Source organism: Sorex araneus, chromosome X, assembly GCF_027595985.1.
Source record: "Sorex araneus isolate mSorAra2 chromosome X, mSorAra2.pri, whole genome shotgun sequence".
Taxonomy (NCBI): Eukaryota; Metazoa; Chordata; class Mammalia; order Eulipotyphla; family Soricidae; genus Sorex; species Sorex araneus.
Window position 1 is genome coordinate 150,730,308 of NC_073313.1, and position 19,518 is coordinate 150,749,825.

Genomic DNA, 19,518 nt, shown 5'->3' on the forward strand with positions numbered 1-19,518 from the left:
GGCTCCAACGGAATTTACCATTTTATTTTTTGTAAGAAGTCTCCATACAGTTTTCTGTAGCAGCTGCAGCAACTTACACTCCTACCAACAGTGTACCTGTTCCTTTTTCTCTGCATTCTTACAAACATTTGTTTCCAATATTTTTTTGGTCAGGGGCCAGAGAGATAGCACAGGTTCAAGGCACTTCCCTCACAGTTCAATCCCTGGCACTGCATGTGGTCCTCTGAGTAGTACTAGGAGTGATCCTTGAGCACAGAGCACACACTTAATTCATTAATTTAGAGGGCCACATTCACCTCTGCTCAGGGCTTACTCCTTGCTCTGACCTGTATTTTTAAAAGAATCTCTCTGACTGTTCTGTGGCATATTTGAAAGAGGAGCTTAGAGTGGAAGTAGGAACAGAAATTCGGAGGTAATTACAATAGTACAGATAACCTGGGAGGTGTGGAGAAAACCTTTATTACCAGAACTATATTCTCTGTGTGTGTTCTCTCTCTCTCTCTCTCTCTAGACTCTCTCTCTCTCTCTCTCTCTCTCTCTCCTACCTCCTCCATCACCTCCCGGGTTATTTTTTCTCTCTGACTTTTCTCCACCATTCTCTCATTATTGGTAACATTACTCCTACTTTCCTGTAAACTTCTGTGGCAAAGAAATACCTTATTATCATATAAATAGGTTCTTCGTTAAAAATACATATTTCTGTGGCAGTCCTCACTGATATTTTCTTCGATGAATCAGGATACTCATTAGTCAGCTGGTCAGCTTTTCATCTGATTCTTCAAAAGAACTCCCCTTGACATCATTAGATCTGCCCTCATATAGGAACTTGCAGGCTTGCAAAAGAATTTGCACTGTATTATATGAAAAAGAGACTAAGAAAATACTTTCAGAATTTGTGCAGAGTGCACAATATGCATAAATCTTTCTTATGCATAAAATAAGAGAATAGTTTATAATTATAGGCTGAGAGATTTTATATGAATTTGTTATTTGATTTATTGTTGAAGATTCTGATAATGATAATTTTAGACACTGTATTGGACTTCATATAAAGTTGTTTTTATGAATAATGTATTTATACTTTCTGCAATTTAGTAAAACATAAATAAGTTCAGTACATTCTAAGAATATGAATGAAACATATGGCTGGTGCTCTAGACAAAATTCTTGCTGCTAACTTGTTCAAGCTATTAGTGTAGCAGATCCCTTTTAAATGGCTTATAAAACATGTTTTCACATCACCTGGTCTTTGTTCATTCTGTTATCTCTTTATAAAATTATTTTAATTTATTCTTTTATTTATCAAATATTCTCTGAGCCCCTACTCTGTGCCAGGCTTTATGTAGAGTCTGGGAGACACAGTGATATTTCCTTTTTTCAGTTTATCATGTTAACTCTTCCTTTTGGACTGGAGCGATAGCACAGCAGGTAGGGCATTTGCCTTTCACACAGCTGACCCGGGTTCAATTCCTCCATTCCTCTCAGAGAGCCTGGCAAGCTACCGAGAGTATCCCGCCCGCATGGCAGAGCCTGGCAAGCTACCATGGCTTATTCGATATGCCAAAAACAGTAACAAGTCCCACAATGGAGACGTTACTGGCGCCCACTCGAGCAAATCGATGAACAACGGGACTATAGTGCTAACTCTTCCTTTAAATCTCATCTTTTGCACATGCCATTAATCTCTGTGATTATAATTTACTTATCACTATTCAAATTAATATAAAACCTTTTCTAGAAAGCATTTCACAATCTTCATAATCTTGGATTTAGTATATTTCCTCTCTGCTACCTCTCATAGTTCTTATCAAATTGTATTAGATACAGATTGTTATCTATTTGCTATCTTTGTTGCTAAATTATGTTCTTTTTGAAATCAATTAATTGTGCATAAAGGAACTGGAACTATTTGGGGTAAACATGATAACTACGCTCAAGTATATTAATAAATGTTACATAGAAGATAAATTATATTGTTTTCTGTGATTCTACCTAGTAGAATACAGTCAAGTTAGTGATGACATATATAATTATAAAAATTGAACTCATCATTATAAGTTAACTTTTATCACTGTTATGTGCCAAGAGGTAATCTGGCCTGAGCACTGTAGTCTGAGATCTATAGTGAGATGTCCCCAGGAGAGCCACCCTACAAGCTCAATGTATCTCTTCCTGTGCCCATACAAAATAACTAATATTAAGAAGTAGAATTAAAATGTTAATTAAGATGACTATAAAACAACACTCCCAGAAGTGCGTGGCTGGCTCTTACAGCCTAGTTCTCCCTCTCAGAGAACCTGGCAAGGTACCAAGAGAATCCTGCCTGCTCAGCAGAGTCTGGCAAGCTCTATGTGGCATATTCAATATGCTAACTACAGTAACAATGATGGGTCTCATTCCCCTTACCCTGAAAGAACCTCCAATGCGGCACCATTAGGAAGAACGAGTGAAGAGAGGCTGCTAAAATCTCAAGGCTAGGAAGAATGGAAACGTTACTGGTTTCTGCTTGAGCAAATCTATGATCAAAGGGATGACAGTGATGATATTTTATATTAATAATATATAGTGTCTATTAATAACTAATTTATTTTCTATACTATTACTGTAGCTTTAGTCTGTCGGCTTATATTAAAGCAGCAATGAAATCAATTAATTATTCAGCCCTATCATTTCTTAGTGTGATATCCATCAAAAATAATGAGGTCAGAGAAATAGTAATGTTTTATTACTAACCTTGGACACAGCTGACCCAGGTTTGATAACTGGCACCACATATGACACCCCTCCCTGACCACTGTTATGAGTGATATGTGAGCACTGATCCAGGAGTAAGTCCTGAGCACCACCAGGTGTGATCTAAAAACCAAAAGGAGTTTTATGAAATGTCAACTATTATATTGCATTCAACAATGTCTGTGGTGGGCCATTCAGCAAGTGTTGGTGAGTCAACAATTAAATTTCTTTCCCTCTTGGAGCTGGCATTTAAGTGGGTAAGAAAAGTTGTTTATGATGTGCCAAATATTTTTACAACCATGTTATCTACTTCAACTGATTTAATTTTCTCAACAACCAGTTTATAGTTATGCTTGTACTCTTAACCACTATACTATAAAATTTCTCATTTGGATATGTACCTAAACATATTTTGCTCTATTCTAATTTTTTCCAAATTTCTCAATATTTTTGAATATTCCACATCATTGCATGCTTCCATGACTTTGAATATTTTGACACTTCCTGAAATATGTCCATGACCATTTTTTCCACTCTGAAAGTCACTCACTCATAAACCTTCCCTAATCACCTCTTTCCTCAAAAGATCAGTCTTTTCTTCTTAAAAGACCTATCTCTCCTCTTTATCACTATTATAATTGTCTGCCCAACTGGTTCAAAGTAACAAGGCATTGAAAATATTGGATCTTTGTTGAATGTCTTAAGGTTTCTCTGGTCATTCTGACAGTGCTTTCTCATGAATTAGTGATCAAGCTCAAAGTGTTTTTAAGCAGTTCTGGGGACTGCAGGTTCATAGTAATGAATCCTGAAGAAATACATCTATATTCTTTCAGAGATGGTCTCTGTGAGCATATAATGTGAAAAAGATTTATTTGGCTAATTTTCAAATTTAAGATTTGAGATACAGCTGCTCTGAACTCATTGGGCCAATCATTACATATATCCGCTCAATATTTAAATTGGGCAGAAATATTACACATGAATGATCCAATAATAGTTATTGGTATACCTGTGATGGGCTGGAGCAGTGGCACAGCGGTAGGGCATTTGCCTTTCACATGGCTAACCGGCTAACCCATGTTCGATTCCTCCGCCCCTCTCAGAGAGCCCGGCAAGCTAACGAGAGTATCTTGCCCGCATTGCAGAGCCTGGCAAGCTACCCGTGGCATATTCAATATGCCAAAGACAGTAACAATAAGTCTCACAATGAGAGACGTTACTGGTGCCTGCTCGAACAAATCAATGAACAACGGGATGACAGTGACAGTGACAGTTTGGAACGGACCCTGTAAATCAGCTGGCTTGATCAGACAATTGCCATTGGAAAAAAATGACCTAAGAAACAGTATAAAGATCTATGATCTAAGGGTGCTGGGGGTGAGAGGACTCTCAGAATAATGGAGAAATCCAGGTACTCTGGCTGAGGGTCTGTTGTAGCATCACTGCACATATAAAACTATAATATTGTGTTATTGTTAAAAAGTTTAAAAAAAATTTTTTTTTTAAAAGTGGGTGAAAGCCTACCTCAAGAGCTGGGGTAGAGAGCAGCTGGGATAAAGAAGGGACCATTACAGCAATGATGGTTGGAAGGAATTGCTCTGGATGGAAGATGTGTGCTGAAAGTGGGCAAAGAACCAAATGTGATGGCCTTTCAGTATCCATATTGTAAACCATAATGCCCAAATGGGGAGAGAGAGAGAGAGAGAGTGCCTGCCTTGTTACTTTGAACCAGTAATTATGCTTATATATACCTAGTAATCTAAGTGAAATGTTATTTTAGCAGAATTTAATCATAATTAGTAGATCACAAGTTTTGAAATATGTGCTGAAGTAGAAATTTACTAAGATATAGTTTAATAGCATGTGATCACTATTTTAGTGGTGAACTGGTCAATGTCAGCTAGCAAACAATGAATGTGAAATATTTTTTTCACTTCCAAATGAATGAAATAACCAATATGCAATTAAGCTGACTTTATAGTTACAAAATTATTTGTAATATATTACAAAATACATTTTGTATATTTTGTATGCAAAATATACAGAGGAACCCAGGTGTGTGGGACCCGGGGCTGAGACCTCCAAGCCTGCTCAGATTGGGACTGGGCCTCTTCCACCCAGATTCCCCATTTTCCAGTAGCTAGGCGGTCACACCCAGGGACTGCCCCCGGCGCTGTGTAATCCCACCAATGGCCAACATCCAGAGACTATAAAACCAAGCTCCCAAGCGGCCACGCGTCATCTTGTAGCCTAGTTCTCCCTCAGGGAGAACCTGGCAAGCTACCAAGAGTTTCCTGCCCACATGGGAGAGCCTTGCAAACTCCCCATGGCGTATTCACATGCCAAAACCAGTAACAATGATGGTCTCATTCCCCTGACCCTGAAAGAGCCTCCAGTGCGGCACCATTGGAGAGAACGAGTAAAAAGAGGCTTCTGAAATCTCAGGGCTAGGACAAATGGAGACGTTACTGAGACTGCTCGAGAAATTCGATGATCAACGGGATGATGATGATGATGATGATGATGATGATGATGATGATGATGATTGTCTGATATCACTCTAAAGAGTGATCTCTTTGAATGAACATATAACATTTTTCATATTTTCTTCACTGACATATTCCAAGAGTCTGACACAATGGTCACTCATTTTTATTGTGTGAATAACTAACTCTTAGAAATCAGAAAATGCGTTTTACTAGCTCTTTAGATAATAGTGTGCTTTTATTTTGACTTATCCATTGAACCATCCAATAGCACACACAACTAGAGACAATCTTGAGTCTTCAAGAGAATAAAGGACACTTGTCTCCAAATCCATTGCCTCTCTTATTTTTATTATCATCCTGTTGACATTAATTTAATTTTAGTTGAGTTTTAAAATACTCTATTAGCACAGATCAACCCATGCATACCTAAAAGCTAGTGATTTCTCAGAAATAAATAAGTTCCCTTTAAGGACACTAGAAAAATAGTTCTGCCCTCCTTAGAATGTTTTATAAATTTAAAGTTTAAATATCGTTACCATGTTTTAAATTTAGAGTGTTGGTTTTATAATGGATTAAACACATTTTGCCATTCTTTATTAACAACTGGCTCCTCAGATCACACACTTGACATGATCATTAACTCAAAATGAATTTGAATGAAGGAAATTTTTTATCTAACAGAGAATACTGAGTGATTAAGACAAGCCCGAGGTGAAAGATTGGAGAATTTAAAGATATAGAATGAAATTAGGAATTCAACAAAACTATCTTAGAGTTTTAAAGTAGAAAAAAGACTTAGTAGGTAAGAACTCAAAGAGGACCTAGTGGTAGAAGTGAATAAATGCATATAATTCACCTAAAGGGTACATATGGAAAGCTGAATTGGTAGCTATATATGTTGAATATGTGAGGAAAAGGAAGCATATACCTAGATTAAGAGAGATATAGTGGGAAAAAATGGAAAGTGTGGTGGAGAGTAATTTAACATTAAGAGTAATACAGACTTAATGCTCTAGCAGGTAGAAGTGATTTTTGTACAAAGGATAAAATATGAAAATAAACCACATGTTAGGAAGATATATTTGGTCTATATTTGTTTCAATTATTTTTAATTTTTATTTTGTTTGGGAGCACATCTGTGTATGCTCAAGGGTCACTCCCAGTCTAGTGCTCAGTCAGGGGTCATTCCCAGGGAAACTTGGGGAACCTTGCCTGGATGGGAGTCTAATTTGAGCTTTCTGTAGTCTCAGGTATATTCCAGGAAACTTCTTTTCAAATTCAAAAGAATTTAAAATATAATTTAAAAACTTTGAATTAAAAAATATCTTGCCTTTCTACGGACTTACATTGGATGATAGCATGTTCCGAATATTTATATCTATTATTCATTATTTATTATATCCCAGAAAAATGATAAACATTTTCTTTTTTAAGCTCAGGGAACTTTATTTATTTTTGTTATAACAATGCCCTTATTACACATAACATTATATGTTTCCCCACTATATAACATTGATGCATGATGAACCTTTTAAATATAAGATCTTATTTAATCAACTGGAAATAGCACAATCCTGTGATGTAGGAACTATTATAATATCTATTTTAAAGATGAGAGATGAATTACATTGTTAAAAGTCAAGTAGGTCACAAACTAAGGAGCAAAAATTTGAACCCTGACCCATTTGACTTAAGTCTAGTTAGTATAGTAGTTGCCACATAGTTAATGTGCAATAAATACCTGTTGAATAAATGAGTGAACAAATATGTCAACCTCCTCTGTGGAAGAACTTAACCAATTGGCTTTAATGGCTTTATGATCTTGATAAGCTCACGTCTTAAGAGTAAGAGATTTGAGTTACAAAGGGAAGAGTTTACACAGTAAAATCTCTGAACTGTTAATTCTGATTGGGAAGAAATAAGGATTTTCTCAGAAAGCATATAATATATATTGCACACACAAATAAATGTGTGCATATGTGTGTACAGAGAGCTTGGAGACCTCTGACATCTACAGACACACGCTTATGCAGACCTACACAAGCAGCATACGTGCTTTGACTCTCATGCTTTCCTTTGTTTTCTTAACCCTCCTGAGAGGGTGTAAATAATAGAATGTCAGATATAGAAGGGACCTTAGCAATTACCTAATCAGATACCCTCACATAAATGCAGAAATTGAGGCACTAGAAGGAAAGTAAATTGCAAAGGTCACACAAGGAATTAGAGAAGATTAGGAATCTCAGTTTCCTGACTCACAGGTTTGTTTTACGCTGAACTGTCACCATTTACCATCTCAATTTTATAGATGGGGTAACTAAAGCATCCTAAGAATGTTGATGGTCAAGCTCCTGCTACTTGTCCATTGAAGCAGGACTTGAAATCAGATCTCTCTTATTTTAAATATGAGGCCGAGTTTCATCCAAGTGCTTCTGTCTAGATGTCCTAAAGGAAAGAAAATCCCTTTATTCAAATAGTGTAGGAATGTCCAAAAGGAAGACCCCTTCCTATAAATAGTGGACTGAGGATAATTGACAGAAAGCTTTGTTTTCCTCACCAACTCTAAAACATCTAGCACAAAGGAAGGCACTCAATATGTATTAGCTGAATATATGACATATTAAAGGCAGAAAGGAAAAGTAGGTTGGGTAATGGTTCCCCAATGGATGATGGATGGATGGATAATCATTATTAGTGCTAAAAAAGTGGGAATGAATGTAGAAAAGATTCAGAGAAGCCCTTAACAAAGAAAAGGCTCTGTCTCTGTACTGATTCAAACGGCAATCACTCAGTAATAGCTGAGTGGCTTGGTAGGACACGATTGACAGAGATATTTAAATAAGGCCTCCTTAAAATTGTTACTCTCTACCCCACCCCCATTCCCCTTTAAATTCTGTTTCAGTCATTACCCAGGGACCGGATACAGAGATTCCTATGGGGAGTTCTAATGGGTCGATTCAATTTCAACTGGATGACGCCACTTAGCCAAGCATTAAGAGCTACAGCTCCGGGAAAGCAAACGACACAGAGAGAGGGAGAGAAATTATAACAAGGAGCAATAAATCCTTCCCCTCCCATCCTCCCCTATAACCCATTCACAAGACCTACAGAAAGCATCTACATTCACAAAACAGCCAGCAAGCTGAGCTGAACACACTGCAATCTTATCCCCTTCCACAGCCCCTTCCCCCCTTTCTGCCGATTATAAACCAACACACCCTGAGCTATATAAATAATCAGACACTAGCTGTATCTATTGCTCTGTTGAGATACCCTGTGTCTACAACTGCAGTTTCTGCTGCTTTGGTTCATCTGTCAGATTGGAGAAGACAGAGGCGGAGGTGGAGGCGGAGGAAAAAGAAGAAGGGGAGGAGGTGAAGGAGGAAAAAACGGGAGGAGGGAAGGGGGAGGGGAAGATGAGGGGAAAAACGCTGGAGCAGGCGGTGGGGGGGAGGGGGAGGAGGAGGAGGAGAAGAGGGAGGAGAAAGAGGCGGAGGCGGTGGAGGGGGAGGAGAAATAGGGGAAGAAGGAGGAGAATGAAGAGGTGGAGGAGGAGAAAGAGGAGGAGGAGGAGGTGAACAACTTATCCTGCTGAGCTTTGGGGAATACGCGCATCAAGATTTAGATCTGCAGGTAAAATCTACACAAAATATCTGCCACTACAGGTCTGACTCTCCTCCCCCTACCACTGTTTTTTTTTCCCTTTCCGTTTTCTCTGCTGTGTCAGAAAGAGCAAGACAGAACTATCTCTGTTTCTGGCCCCACTGCCAGTGAAGGAGTTTTCATTCAGACTTTCCGAGCAGAGGTAAAGAAACCTAAAGACTCGGGAGAAGAAGAGGTCCTTTGAGCCAGAAGGAGCATTAGTTCTGCTTTTCTCAGCATGGATCTACCCTTTCCTCAAGGTAAGCCATAAAGATTTGCTCTTAGAGACCTTAGAATTCTTTCTATGCTGTGCAAAGATTGCCATTCATTTCAGCCATCCTATGCTGTGTGTGTGTATGTGTGTGCGTGTGTGTATCTGCGTGTGTATATCTGCGTGTGTATGTGCGCACTTGGGCTTGTGTTGTGAGTGTGCGCGCGTGGGCGCACAGAAGCGCAAGCGTGTGGGTAAAATAAAATGCAAATCGTTTAAATATGATTTAAAAGATTCCATTTTTACAGAAAACAATCCATATTTGAAATTGAGAAATCAAAATAAAACTTCAAAATAACCCTTTGGTAACCAAATGTCAATTTTAATTATTTCTAGCCCATTGACCTTTCAGTGCGTTTTGGTGCTTGCCTAAACCCCATATAACACAGCCTAATCGCCCAAGCTGAGGACGTAGAGAGAGCTGGTGCTGAGGCCAGTCTGGCTGCCCAGCAGGCATCCTGTCAGCGTGGGGCTAGTTTGCGATTGGTTCCCAAGACTGGGCTGTGCATCGTTCAGATTTCATCACATCACCTTGCCCTGGGTAGAAATGGCGCAAGCTGACAAGGCATAACCCCCTACTTACATTGAGTCAGAGCAACGATTTAGAAATCTCTGGAAACATGCCGGGTGTATGTGCACATGTCTCTGTGTGGCCTATGGACATTTTGTCAAAAGTGAGAACTGGTGAGCGAATTTTGTTAGCAGTAGGAATTTGATAGGACTAGGGCCGTGGTTTCTATTCCCTTCCACTCCTAATTGCAGTTATAGCTGATCTCTGCCTGCTGCAAACCAATTTGGATGGACAGAAAACATATCTTTAACTCTGAAATGGAAAGCCTGTATTGCAGTGGAAACTGTTGGGTTTTATTTTATTTTATTTTGTGGCATTAATACCTCCTTGTAATATAATGTGCTTTCACATGAACTTAGCTATACCAGGTGTTAAATCATGTTACCAACAAGTCAGCTGCATACTCACCTACGTAAGGCAGAGGCTAGCAGTTCAGCCACAGAACTCATTAGTCTTGTTCCTAGTACTTCTAAGCAAACAGCTACAAAGACTCTATTGTAACATTCTATACCTTTTGCTCTTTTGTGTTGATTTTAGGTTTCTCTAGCTGTGAAACAGTGTAGTGACCTGAGTAACTCGGATTTGGAGGCATTTTATTTAGAGTTGTGTAATGAGGAAAGCAAGAACCTAAAATGAAAGGATATTAATTCTGTGACTTTTGAGACAGACAAATGCTACCAACAATCCCAGCGTGGAAAAAAAAAACATTTATAGGATTAGGGCAAAGGGCTTTTAAAAAAGCCTTTATTTCCCTCTTGTTCTGCAGATGAAGAAACTGAGTCTAGTAATGGAAGTCATTTGCCTCTGTCACATGGTAAAATAAAACTAAACTTAGGACTAGAAATTTTTTGTCTCTTTTTAAAGGATTATAGGGTTAAAGAAAGATTCCCACTTCTTAAATGAACAACTGGCATTTCTTCAGAGTTACAAGTGTGTGTATTCATCTGATAACACAGATTTCCTTGTATTGGTCACCACTGAAACACATATCTTTAATAATGCAAGGTCTTAAAACTGCAAGACTCCCTGGTTTGAAATAAACTGCTGTGAGTCTTAATGAAACGGTGAAAGGAATGAATAGGACTAGGGTAGCAAAGTGACAAGTTAAGAGTTAAATGTGGCGAGAACCTGGCAGCTCAGGCAAGATGTATGCGGTAGGAGGGAGGCCCAGTCAGTGGCTGAGAGGTTAGTAATGTAAACTATATACAACTTGGTATTTGTAAGGGGGGAGTGCTTTGATAGAGATGCAAATGCTTTTGCACAGAGAGGGATTTTTAGAGAGCAGACTTTGGAACAGTAGAACTAAGAAAACATATAAAGCCATAGCAGAAATTCCCCCTGTGTTTGCTTTCAGTTATTCTGAGAATGAGTGTATATAACAGTAGAGCACAGAAAAAAAAGCAACATACTCCAGAGCCATTACATAGTAAGGTACAAAACAGCATTGAACCCCAGGGATTGGCAGAAAACAGAAGCCAGGCTCTCTTTCTTCTCTTCCTCCCTCTTCTTTGAAATAAAAATTGAATCATATTGTATTAGAAAGGATTGGTCACAGAAATCAGAACTGTCTTTGTTTGTGAGGAAAAAAATGGTTTTACATAGTAAATTTTAATATTTTTCTGAGCAAGGTAGATTTCAGGTTCCAGAGAGAACCACATTTTTCGTTCATGAACAAACATTAGCATTTCTTGAGTGGATTTACCATTCTCATCCCTAAATTGGCAGAAGAAAAGAAATGTCTGTTTAGGTTGAACATGGCAAATTTTCAGGCTACAGAAAAACTGTTAAGAAAGCTCTGAGCACCTGGCCAGAGGGACTGAGATGGGAGTGGGTCTACAATGCATCATTCATTACTGCAGAGGCTCTACGTGACAGAAATCACCAGAACCCGTCTCTATGCAGCCAAGACTTGTAATCACCTTGACTCCTATTCAATAATAGGTGATACCGATATTCTCTCTCTCAATCAAATGTGGAATTTAACAGCAGTGTCGTTTCTTTACAGTTGCTGCTCATAATGAATGGCCCTTTAATAGGTGGATTTCTGAATCATAAACATGCATGCAGTAGTAATTTTTCATCTAGTCGGTGGGCTGCAGCAGTTTTTCTTTCTCAGTTTTCCCCCTCTTAACTTCCCATACAGTATCTATTTCAGTTCATCCTGTTAGACAGATCGTATTCAGCGTGTCCGGAATGGCAAACAATTTATTGTCATTCAATCCTATTTTATCCTACTCAGCACCCCTGATTTTACCCAGGTCCTACTGCCCACCATATTGCAGACCTTCTACAGTCCACTTCAATAAATTATTTTAGGGGAAGAAGCCTACTAAATTCATCCTGCCAAGTCCTTTACCCTATACTTATAAGCAACGTAGTAGTACCTTTATCATCCCAGACAGTTAGAAAACCAGAGCTTCCTTTAATCATCCAAAAAAATACTCCAACTCCTTAATTCTGAAGAAACCAATATGCAAATAGAGTTTCTTCACCTAAAAACCATATGCCCTTCTGCTGCCCAGAGGGTAACCCCTTTGAACATGATTCTGAGTCACTTATAATGACCTAGATTCCTCCAAGCTTAGCTATCAACCTTCTGTGCCTGTCCTGAGATATACAGTGATAGCCTTGGAATCTCACATATTTTATCTGCTATAAATTTGAGATCTTTTAAGCTCTCCTTCTAGTCATTTATTCTTGAACTTTCCAATACTTCAAATCTAGTTTCCTTTAGCCTAAAATGCTTCCAGTATTCATGTTATTGTTCTTACAATAAAAAGAACTTGAAAGACCCCACACTTTCTCCTTCTGATCATCAATCATCATTAAATCTGTTTCTCATAAATTTCTCAAAAGACTTTCCTATCTAAAGCTCCTGCATCTCCTTACTGTGGATGTCATCTGAATAATGTGTCTTTGGTTATACAAATAAAAACTACCTGCCCATTACCTGAAAAGACTATAAATCTTAATAAAAATATAGCAGTGGTATGTATGGGTATAAGTTCAAGGGGATTGTGAATCTAAGTAAATGAAAGAGCCATGTACATTTTGGTCTTTAACACCCAAATAAAAAGAGCATGTTACCCAGTTTTCCCTCAAGGATTGAAGATGTATGTGTGGATACAGATAATTTCTAGGTTAATTTATGTAAATATAGAATTGTAGATAATGTGGAGTGTCTCAGAATCACTTAGTCACCCCTATAGTAAATATAGATAGTCAAACTGAGACCCAAGAAAAGCAAATAATTTGAAAAAGTTTATATAGATACTTGAGTTCTAGAATCTTCAGTGTTTAACTGTATTTTGAGCTACTGTTTTAAATAAATAACAAATATCAACTAGACCAAAAGTTAAATGATAGTTGCACTAGTTCTTTTATTTGAAATGGCAAAAAAATATTTTTAACAAAATTAAATTTGCAAAAACAGCAGAAAAAATGCACATTCAAAATAGCAGGTTTGCATGGGTATTTAGCCTTGAAGGCAATGAATCTGGTCATATTATTATCCACTTGTTTTATAAATTGCTTCCTGATTATTCCAGTTATTGAGCTTTGGGTACATTTCATTGTTGTGTTTGCTTGCTTATTGAAACCTAATCAAGCAGTATCGTCTCTCTCTTGTTCATTTCTATTACTCATTCAAGCTTTCCATCTCATACAGTGGTGTGAGTAATCGATCTATTTTGAGGAGACTGAAATCTGATGTATTTCAAATATGCGCTTTATTCATGCTAGCGCTTCCTTAGCCCTAATGCCAGGATGACTTTCGTATTTGAATTTAGGTTCCTAGTTTGCATCTTTCTGATTTTTTTTGGTATTCCAAGTATCATAGTAATCTGCTGCATCTACAATATTTTCCTCATGACGATTATTATCAGTACTAGGGTTGATCAAACCAGGAAATGACCATTCAACTCTTCCTGACTGTGGTACACAATAATATGCTCTTTAGATACTCATTTTGTCTTAAATCTTGTATAAAAAATACTGCTCTTAAGATAGCAAATTTATTGTATAATGTAAAGATAGGAAAAATACTCTAAGCAGATTATGTCTAATAAATTCCATCAATATAGACTCTACTTTGGGTGGGAATAAATGCAGTTACAGAGGACATTTGACATAATCGAGGCTTTATCCTTATCACCCAGCCCCAGCACTACTCCCACATACACAACAGTTTGATTCTGGAGTCACATTGTTATTTAGAAAGACTTGCCCTCTCAATAAATTAAAGGAACCTGTAACATAAGAACTGCAAGATGATAGTTTTGGCTTCCTCACACACTTGAGAATCCTTTTTAAAAATTATTCTACAGATTACCAAAGTTCTACCCTTTGTGTCTCTGCCATTGCGGCATCTTGCTTACTTACTTGCTCATATTCATTGAATAAAGCAATGTCTTTTGTCATCAGTTTTTATCACAAATGCCACCGAAAGTAAACTTTTGGTTGCTGCTGATACAACTTCTAACAACTTCTAACAGAATACTTTTGAGTCTTTCTCTGATACATCAATGTTGCTTCAGAAAGTGGCCTGTGCATTTGAAATTAGATTCCTTTTTAATTAGAATTCTAGTAAGGCCTAGATTTCACTATTAGCAAACATTTGAATGAGCTAGCTGCTCCAGTGACCCTAGTCACATGATAGAATACAAAAGGAATCAATGATCTGATCTTTGCTCACAGAGTGATTTGCAGACTGAATGGAATGACTGGACTTGCCTGTCAAGAAGTCAGTGAGGTCAATTCAAGAATAAAGGTGGGACGTAGATACTACTACATAAAGTAGGTTGAAAGTATCAGTGGTTGTAGGTTTCAGGCTTTGTTGTTTCCTCGAAAAGCACTCAAGCCTGTGATTTTTTCATTTATTGTGTCTTTTCTTTCTCTCATAGAATTTTCTGATGTGCCCTAAGGTCCATTCAACTACAAGGGCTCTTGACCACCGTAAGTGCCACCCTGACCCAAAACCACTCAGATATCAAGAGTCAAGGCAAAATGGATGCTGCAGTAACCGACGATTTTCAACAAATTCTGCCTATTGAACAGCTGCGCTCTACTCATGCTAGCAATGATTATGTGGAACGGCCTCCAGCCCCCTGTAAACAGGCCGTCTCTAGCCCATCCCTTATTGTGCAAACCCACAAATCTGATTGGTCTCTGGCTACCATGCCTACTGCTCTCCCCCGCAGTCTCAGCCAGTGCCATCAATTGCAGCCCTTGCCTCAGCATCTGAGCCAGTCTAGCATTGCCAGCTCAATGTCCCATAGCACCACTGCCTCTGATCAAAGGCTCTTGGCCAGCATTACGCCCTCATCTTCAGGCCAGTCCATCGTCAGAACCCAGCCTGGAGCAGGGGCCCACCCAAAGGCTGATGGTGCTCTGAAGGGAGAAGCTGAGCAATCTGCAGTGCACCCTAATGAGCACCTCTTCATCTGCGAGGAATGTGGGCGCTGTAAATGTGTCCTCTGCACAGCAGCTCGCCCTCTCCCCTCCTGCTGGCTGTGCAACCAGCGTTGCCTTTGCTCTGCTGAGAGCCTCCTCGATTATGGCACCTGTCTCTGCTGCGTTAAGGGCCTCTTCTATCACTGCTCCACTGATGATGAAGACAACTGCGCTGATGAGCCCTGCTCCTGTGGGCCTAGCTCTTGCTTCGTCCGCTGGGCAGCCATGAGCCTCATCTCCCTCTTCCTACCCTGCCTGTGCTGCTACCTGCCTACCCGTGGATGCCTCTACCTGTGCCAGCGGGGCTATGACAGCCTCAGGCGCCCAGGCTGCCGCTGTAAGAGGCACACCAACACTGTGTGCAGAAAAATCTCTTCTGGCAGTGCGCCTTTCCCCAAGGCCCAGGAAAAGTCTGTATGACCTTCCCACGAAATGGATCCAGAGCTTTCTCCTTCTAGCCCCCATCAGTAGGCCTCACCTTTGAAAGGGGGGAGTGTAGAGAAGGAGTAAAGTAGCCAAAGTTAGGGTTTCACCAATTTTGTTCCTGCAGTATCAAGGGAATGGCTGAGTACATCCTAGTGGGAGATGCCTTGTTCTTTTTCACAGTATCTAGCCCACTCTCCTGTAACCTTTTTCCCACCCTGCCACCTCAGCCCTCATGACTGTCAAGGCAAATTCAGGTGATACTTAGGCATGAGATTTGGACACTGAGGACTGACAGAGCCAGCAACGTGGAGGTTTAGGGGCTCCCCAGTGAAATGCCTCTCGATGCAGGCTCTGAGAGTCACTCTGCTTTCCACGGTGCCTTTGGAAGCTTTCTTCTAAGATGGTTTTCATTGGTTCATGTGGAAGAACATTTGCTATTGCAGGGAATATGACCCCTTATCCCTGTTACCTAACCCTTCTTTTCCTGAGTCTTCTCTCTCCCTCTTTTCTCTTTGTTCTTTGCTTGATTTTGTAATGCTTGCCCTTGAATCCTCACCCTATTTCTACTTTTACTGTGTTTCCTTTCCTTTTATCTTCCCACTTACTTCTTCTCACATCCTCTACTGAACAAATCCTTTGCCTGTATTTCTATCGTGTTTGATCAAGCTTTGTTTCTCTTCTTGTCCCTGTTTCTATAACATGTCCAAAAGTGCTGTTTTTCCATAGGTGTCGCCTTTAACACAAAACTTTGCTATGCTCTATACTATTTACCAATTTTATTAAGGGAAGTGGAATACTGAAATGAAATGATCACTAGCAATAGTCTGTATCCTGATGTGTGTGTGCACTCAGAACCAAACTTACTCATTTGTGAGTGTTTGAGGCAAAGTTATCTTATATTTCCAGGTTGAATTAGTTGGAGTTTTACTCATTTTCCCAGTAATATGCATAGTACTGGCAGGTTCCACTAGCATGCTGAGTAGGATAGTAACTTTGTATGTCTGACCCAAGTGCCAAAGGCAGACGTGCTTTATAGCTAAATGAACAAAGCAAAGGATATTACAGAGGTCTGTTCACTCTTAGAAGCTAACTGCCCTGAGACTGCATGGCTCAGGCCTTAATAATGGATGTAAAAGTCATAAAACTTTAGAGCTTGAAGGAATCCTGACTGTTAATCTAGTTCAATGTCCTTATTTTAACAGATGGGAAAACTGAGGCCTGGAGATAGGAAGGGATTTGCCCAAGGCCACACACTGAGTTAATAGCGGAGTTGGGACTGGAATACAGGTCTTCTGATTCCTATTTCAGTATTTACCCTGCACCACATTAAGTTATGGGACTTTTTTCCTAGGACTCTATTAGCAGTGAAAGAAAGCCATTCCTGTTCAATTTCTCTTCAGGAACCATGCCAAGTTAGTGTGGTGGTCTTTATACTGTGCATGGTGGGTAGCTAATTAACTATTAGATGTTGAGGCTGCCCCCACCCCCGTGGATATCACCTTTGGCTCTGTCACCTTGTAGAAGCTCAAGTTTGGAAAAGAAACGCTTAAGGAAGCCCTAACCAAGCTGTATCTTCGCCATTGCACCTACTCTTTGCTGCATATACACTGTGCTTGCTACTGGCTTTGTCTACAGTGGCAGTTGCCTAAGAACCTAAATTTCAACAACAGTGAAAAACTGAGATCAAGATGTATAATGCAAAGAACTGACTTTTCTTTTAAAAATATAAATAAACACCAAGAGCCTGGGCTGTGAATCTCCTCCGATTGAAAAGGCTACAGTGGTAAAGGGAGGCTCCTAAAGACTGCTGCTAAAAGACACAAGAATTAGATCCAGTTCCTCTCTGTAAGTGGATCCAAAATTCTCTTAAGGGATCCAGAGATTGAAAGCACTTGCTTGGAATCAAAGTGCTCTGACTTAGTTTCAGACTTCCAGACTCGAACTTTATGTATCATCTCTTAAAAGTGTGCATGGATGTATATTGCAGGGTGGAGAGGGGGGGAGAAATATAGTCACACCCAGGGGGAGGAAGAAGGTACACCCATGTCCTTTTGTTGGATATATACTATAGAAATATGTGCCACTCAGTCTTTGTTGGTTCTGAATCTTCCTGCAGTGTATTGACATTTGGGCTGCACACAGCCCCACAACTTCACCTACACCTACTCTTCTAGAATTGCTTTGCTCTATTTTTGTATATATAAATATGTTATGATGATTATTCATAATGTTAATTATATTGCTGCAAATGGTGCCATATATAAGGTTTGGCTTCTTGGAACATTTATAAACCCAGACCAATACCTGTAACCTCTTATGTTGCTTTCAGATCCTTCCATTTCAAGTAACTTTTATTTTAATCTCGCAAGTTTGCCTGATTGAACTTTGAACTTACCTATCCCTAAAAGCTGCACCCAGTTCTCTGGACCAAGCTGGATGGTGATGAGTAGCAACACACACTTCTCCCTGCTTCTGCCTGAAATTTGCTTATAGATGACTTATATAGAGATTCTATGACACTAGTGCATTGAAGCTAAAGTTATTCTATAGATGTTTGCTTATTAGTTTCAGGACCCAAAATAACAGTTTCCTTCTCCTTGCTATCTCCTTGATATCCCAATCCTGCAGTCCTTACTCAGGCAAATTGTACACTGCCAGAGGGGCCCTGGGCTCTGCCATATACCCAGAGAAGCTCTTCTCAGTGTATTTCTAAATGGCCTTACACTTGGTAGAAGAAACTGAAGGGTTACTCAACTGCAGTTGCAATCTGCAATCTGCTGCTGAGTCAGAGCTTTCACTTGTGTTCAAGTTGGCCTGATATGGACTGCATCTGGTTTACGTATAGATGGGTCCTGTTGGGGTATGCGCACCAATGTGTCAGTGTGTGTGCATATGTATCCCTTCTGTGAGGTATACATATATATGTATGTCCAGATACATATATATGCATACATATATGTATGTAAATATATATTCACACATCTCTATATATTTTAATGTATTGCACATGTATATTTAAAATATATACGAAAGAACTCTAAATCCTGCAGAGAGGCTCTGTTTTCATTATTTTTCTACTTTGTGTTATGTACTATATAAACAGAAATATTTAGAGGGTGTTTCCTGCTTAGCATTTTTTGGTAGTTAAGTCATCGGTTACCCCCTAACTCTTCTGCTTTTTACATATTGGTCCCTTAATAGATTTCATATGACTTTAGCCAAGAGTTTTCCTGTGGTTCCAGCCCATCTTCCATCACCACTGTAGCTATAATGAATATAGCAAACATTTAGATAGTGCTTACTATGTGCTAACTGTTTTAAGTATGTTACCTATTCTCATTTAATCCTCATAATAGTTCTACAATGTAGGTATTAATATGATTACAATTTTACAAATGGTAAAACTAAATTACAGAGACTTTAAGTGATTTTATAAAGGTAATAAAGCATGTAAATGGTGAAGCTAAAATTTGGACTGAGACAACTGACTTCCAAGTCTATGCTCCAGAGTCAGGTATAGAAGTCTGAAGCATAACACAAACCTTTCTGGAATAACAATTCTCAAAGAGTGACTAGTCCTTTCACTAACCCCAACACATCTGCATCATGAGTTGGAACAATATGTTCCTACGGCAAGACTTAATCAATTATTACAGACATCATATATTAACTCTTATTTACCAGCTGGTGATAACGCAAATTTCTCGCTGCTCCATTTGAAAACATGTTTGCAACCAGTTGCTATTATCAGCTGATGCCAAAGAGAGTGTTTATTTGAGCTTCTCTTTATAGGTTCATGGCGCAGGGTAAATTTATTTCTGAAGAAAGTAGAACTAAAGCTAATTTGGAACTCAAAAGGGATAGGAGTGGGTATTCTTAACATTTAAGTTCATTGATCATATTAAGTGTATCCTCCTGATTTAAATGTATGCAAT

The 19,518-nt window shown here is 39.0% G+C and overlaps 1 protein-coding gene across 5 annotated transcripts in view; it reads left to right on the forward strand.

Moving 5' to 3' along the window:
* The window catches only part of SPRY3 (sprouty RTK signaling antagonist 3), a 159,353-nt gene extending 140,721 nt beyond the window's left edge, over positions 1 to 18,632 (forward strand). For 3 of the 5 annotated variants that reach the window (XM_055122111.1, XM_055122110.1, XM_055122112.1), the window contains 2 exons: positions 8,950 to 9,124; positions 14,608 to 18,632. In XM_055122111.1, the coding sequence (XP_054978086.1) occupies positions 14,711 to 15,577 (867 nt within the window). In that variant the 5' untranslated portion in view covers positions 8,950 to 9,124; positions 14,608 to 14,710 and the 3' untranslated portion in view covers positions 15,578 to 18,632. Of the gene's footprint in view, positions 1 to 8,770; positions 9,125 to 14,607 lie in introns of those variants that run through there. The other 2 variants (XM_055122113.1, XM_004621457.2) reach the window with 2 other exon arrangements.
* Positions 18,633 to 19,518: the final 886 nt, after the last annotated feature.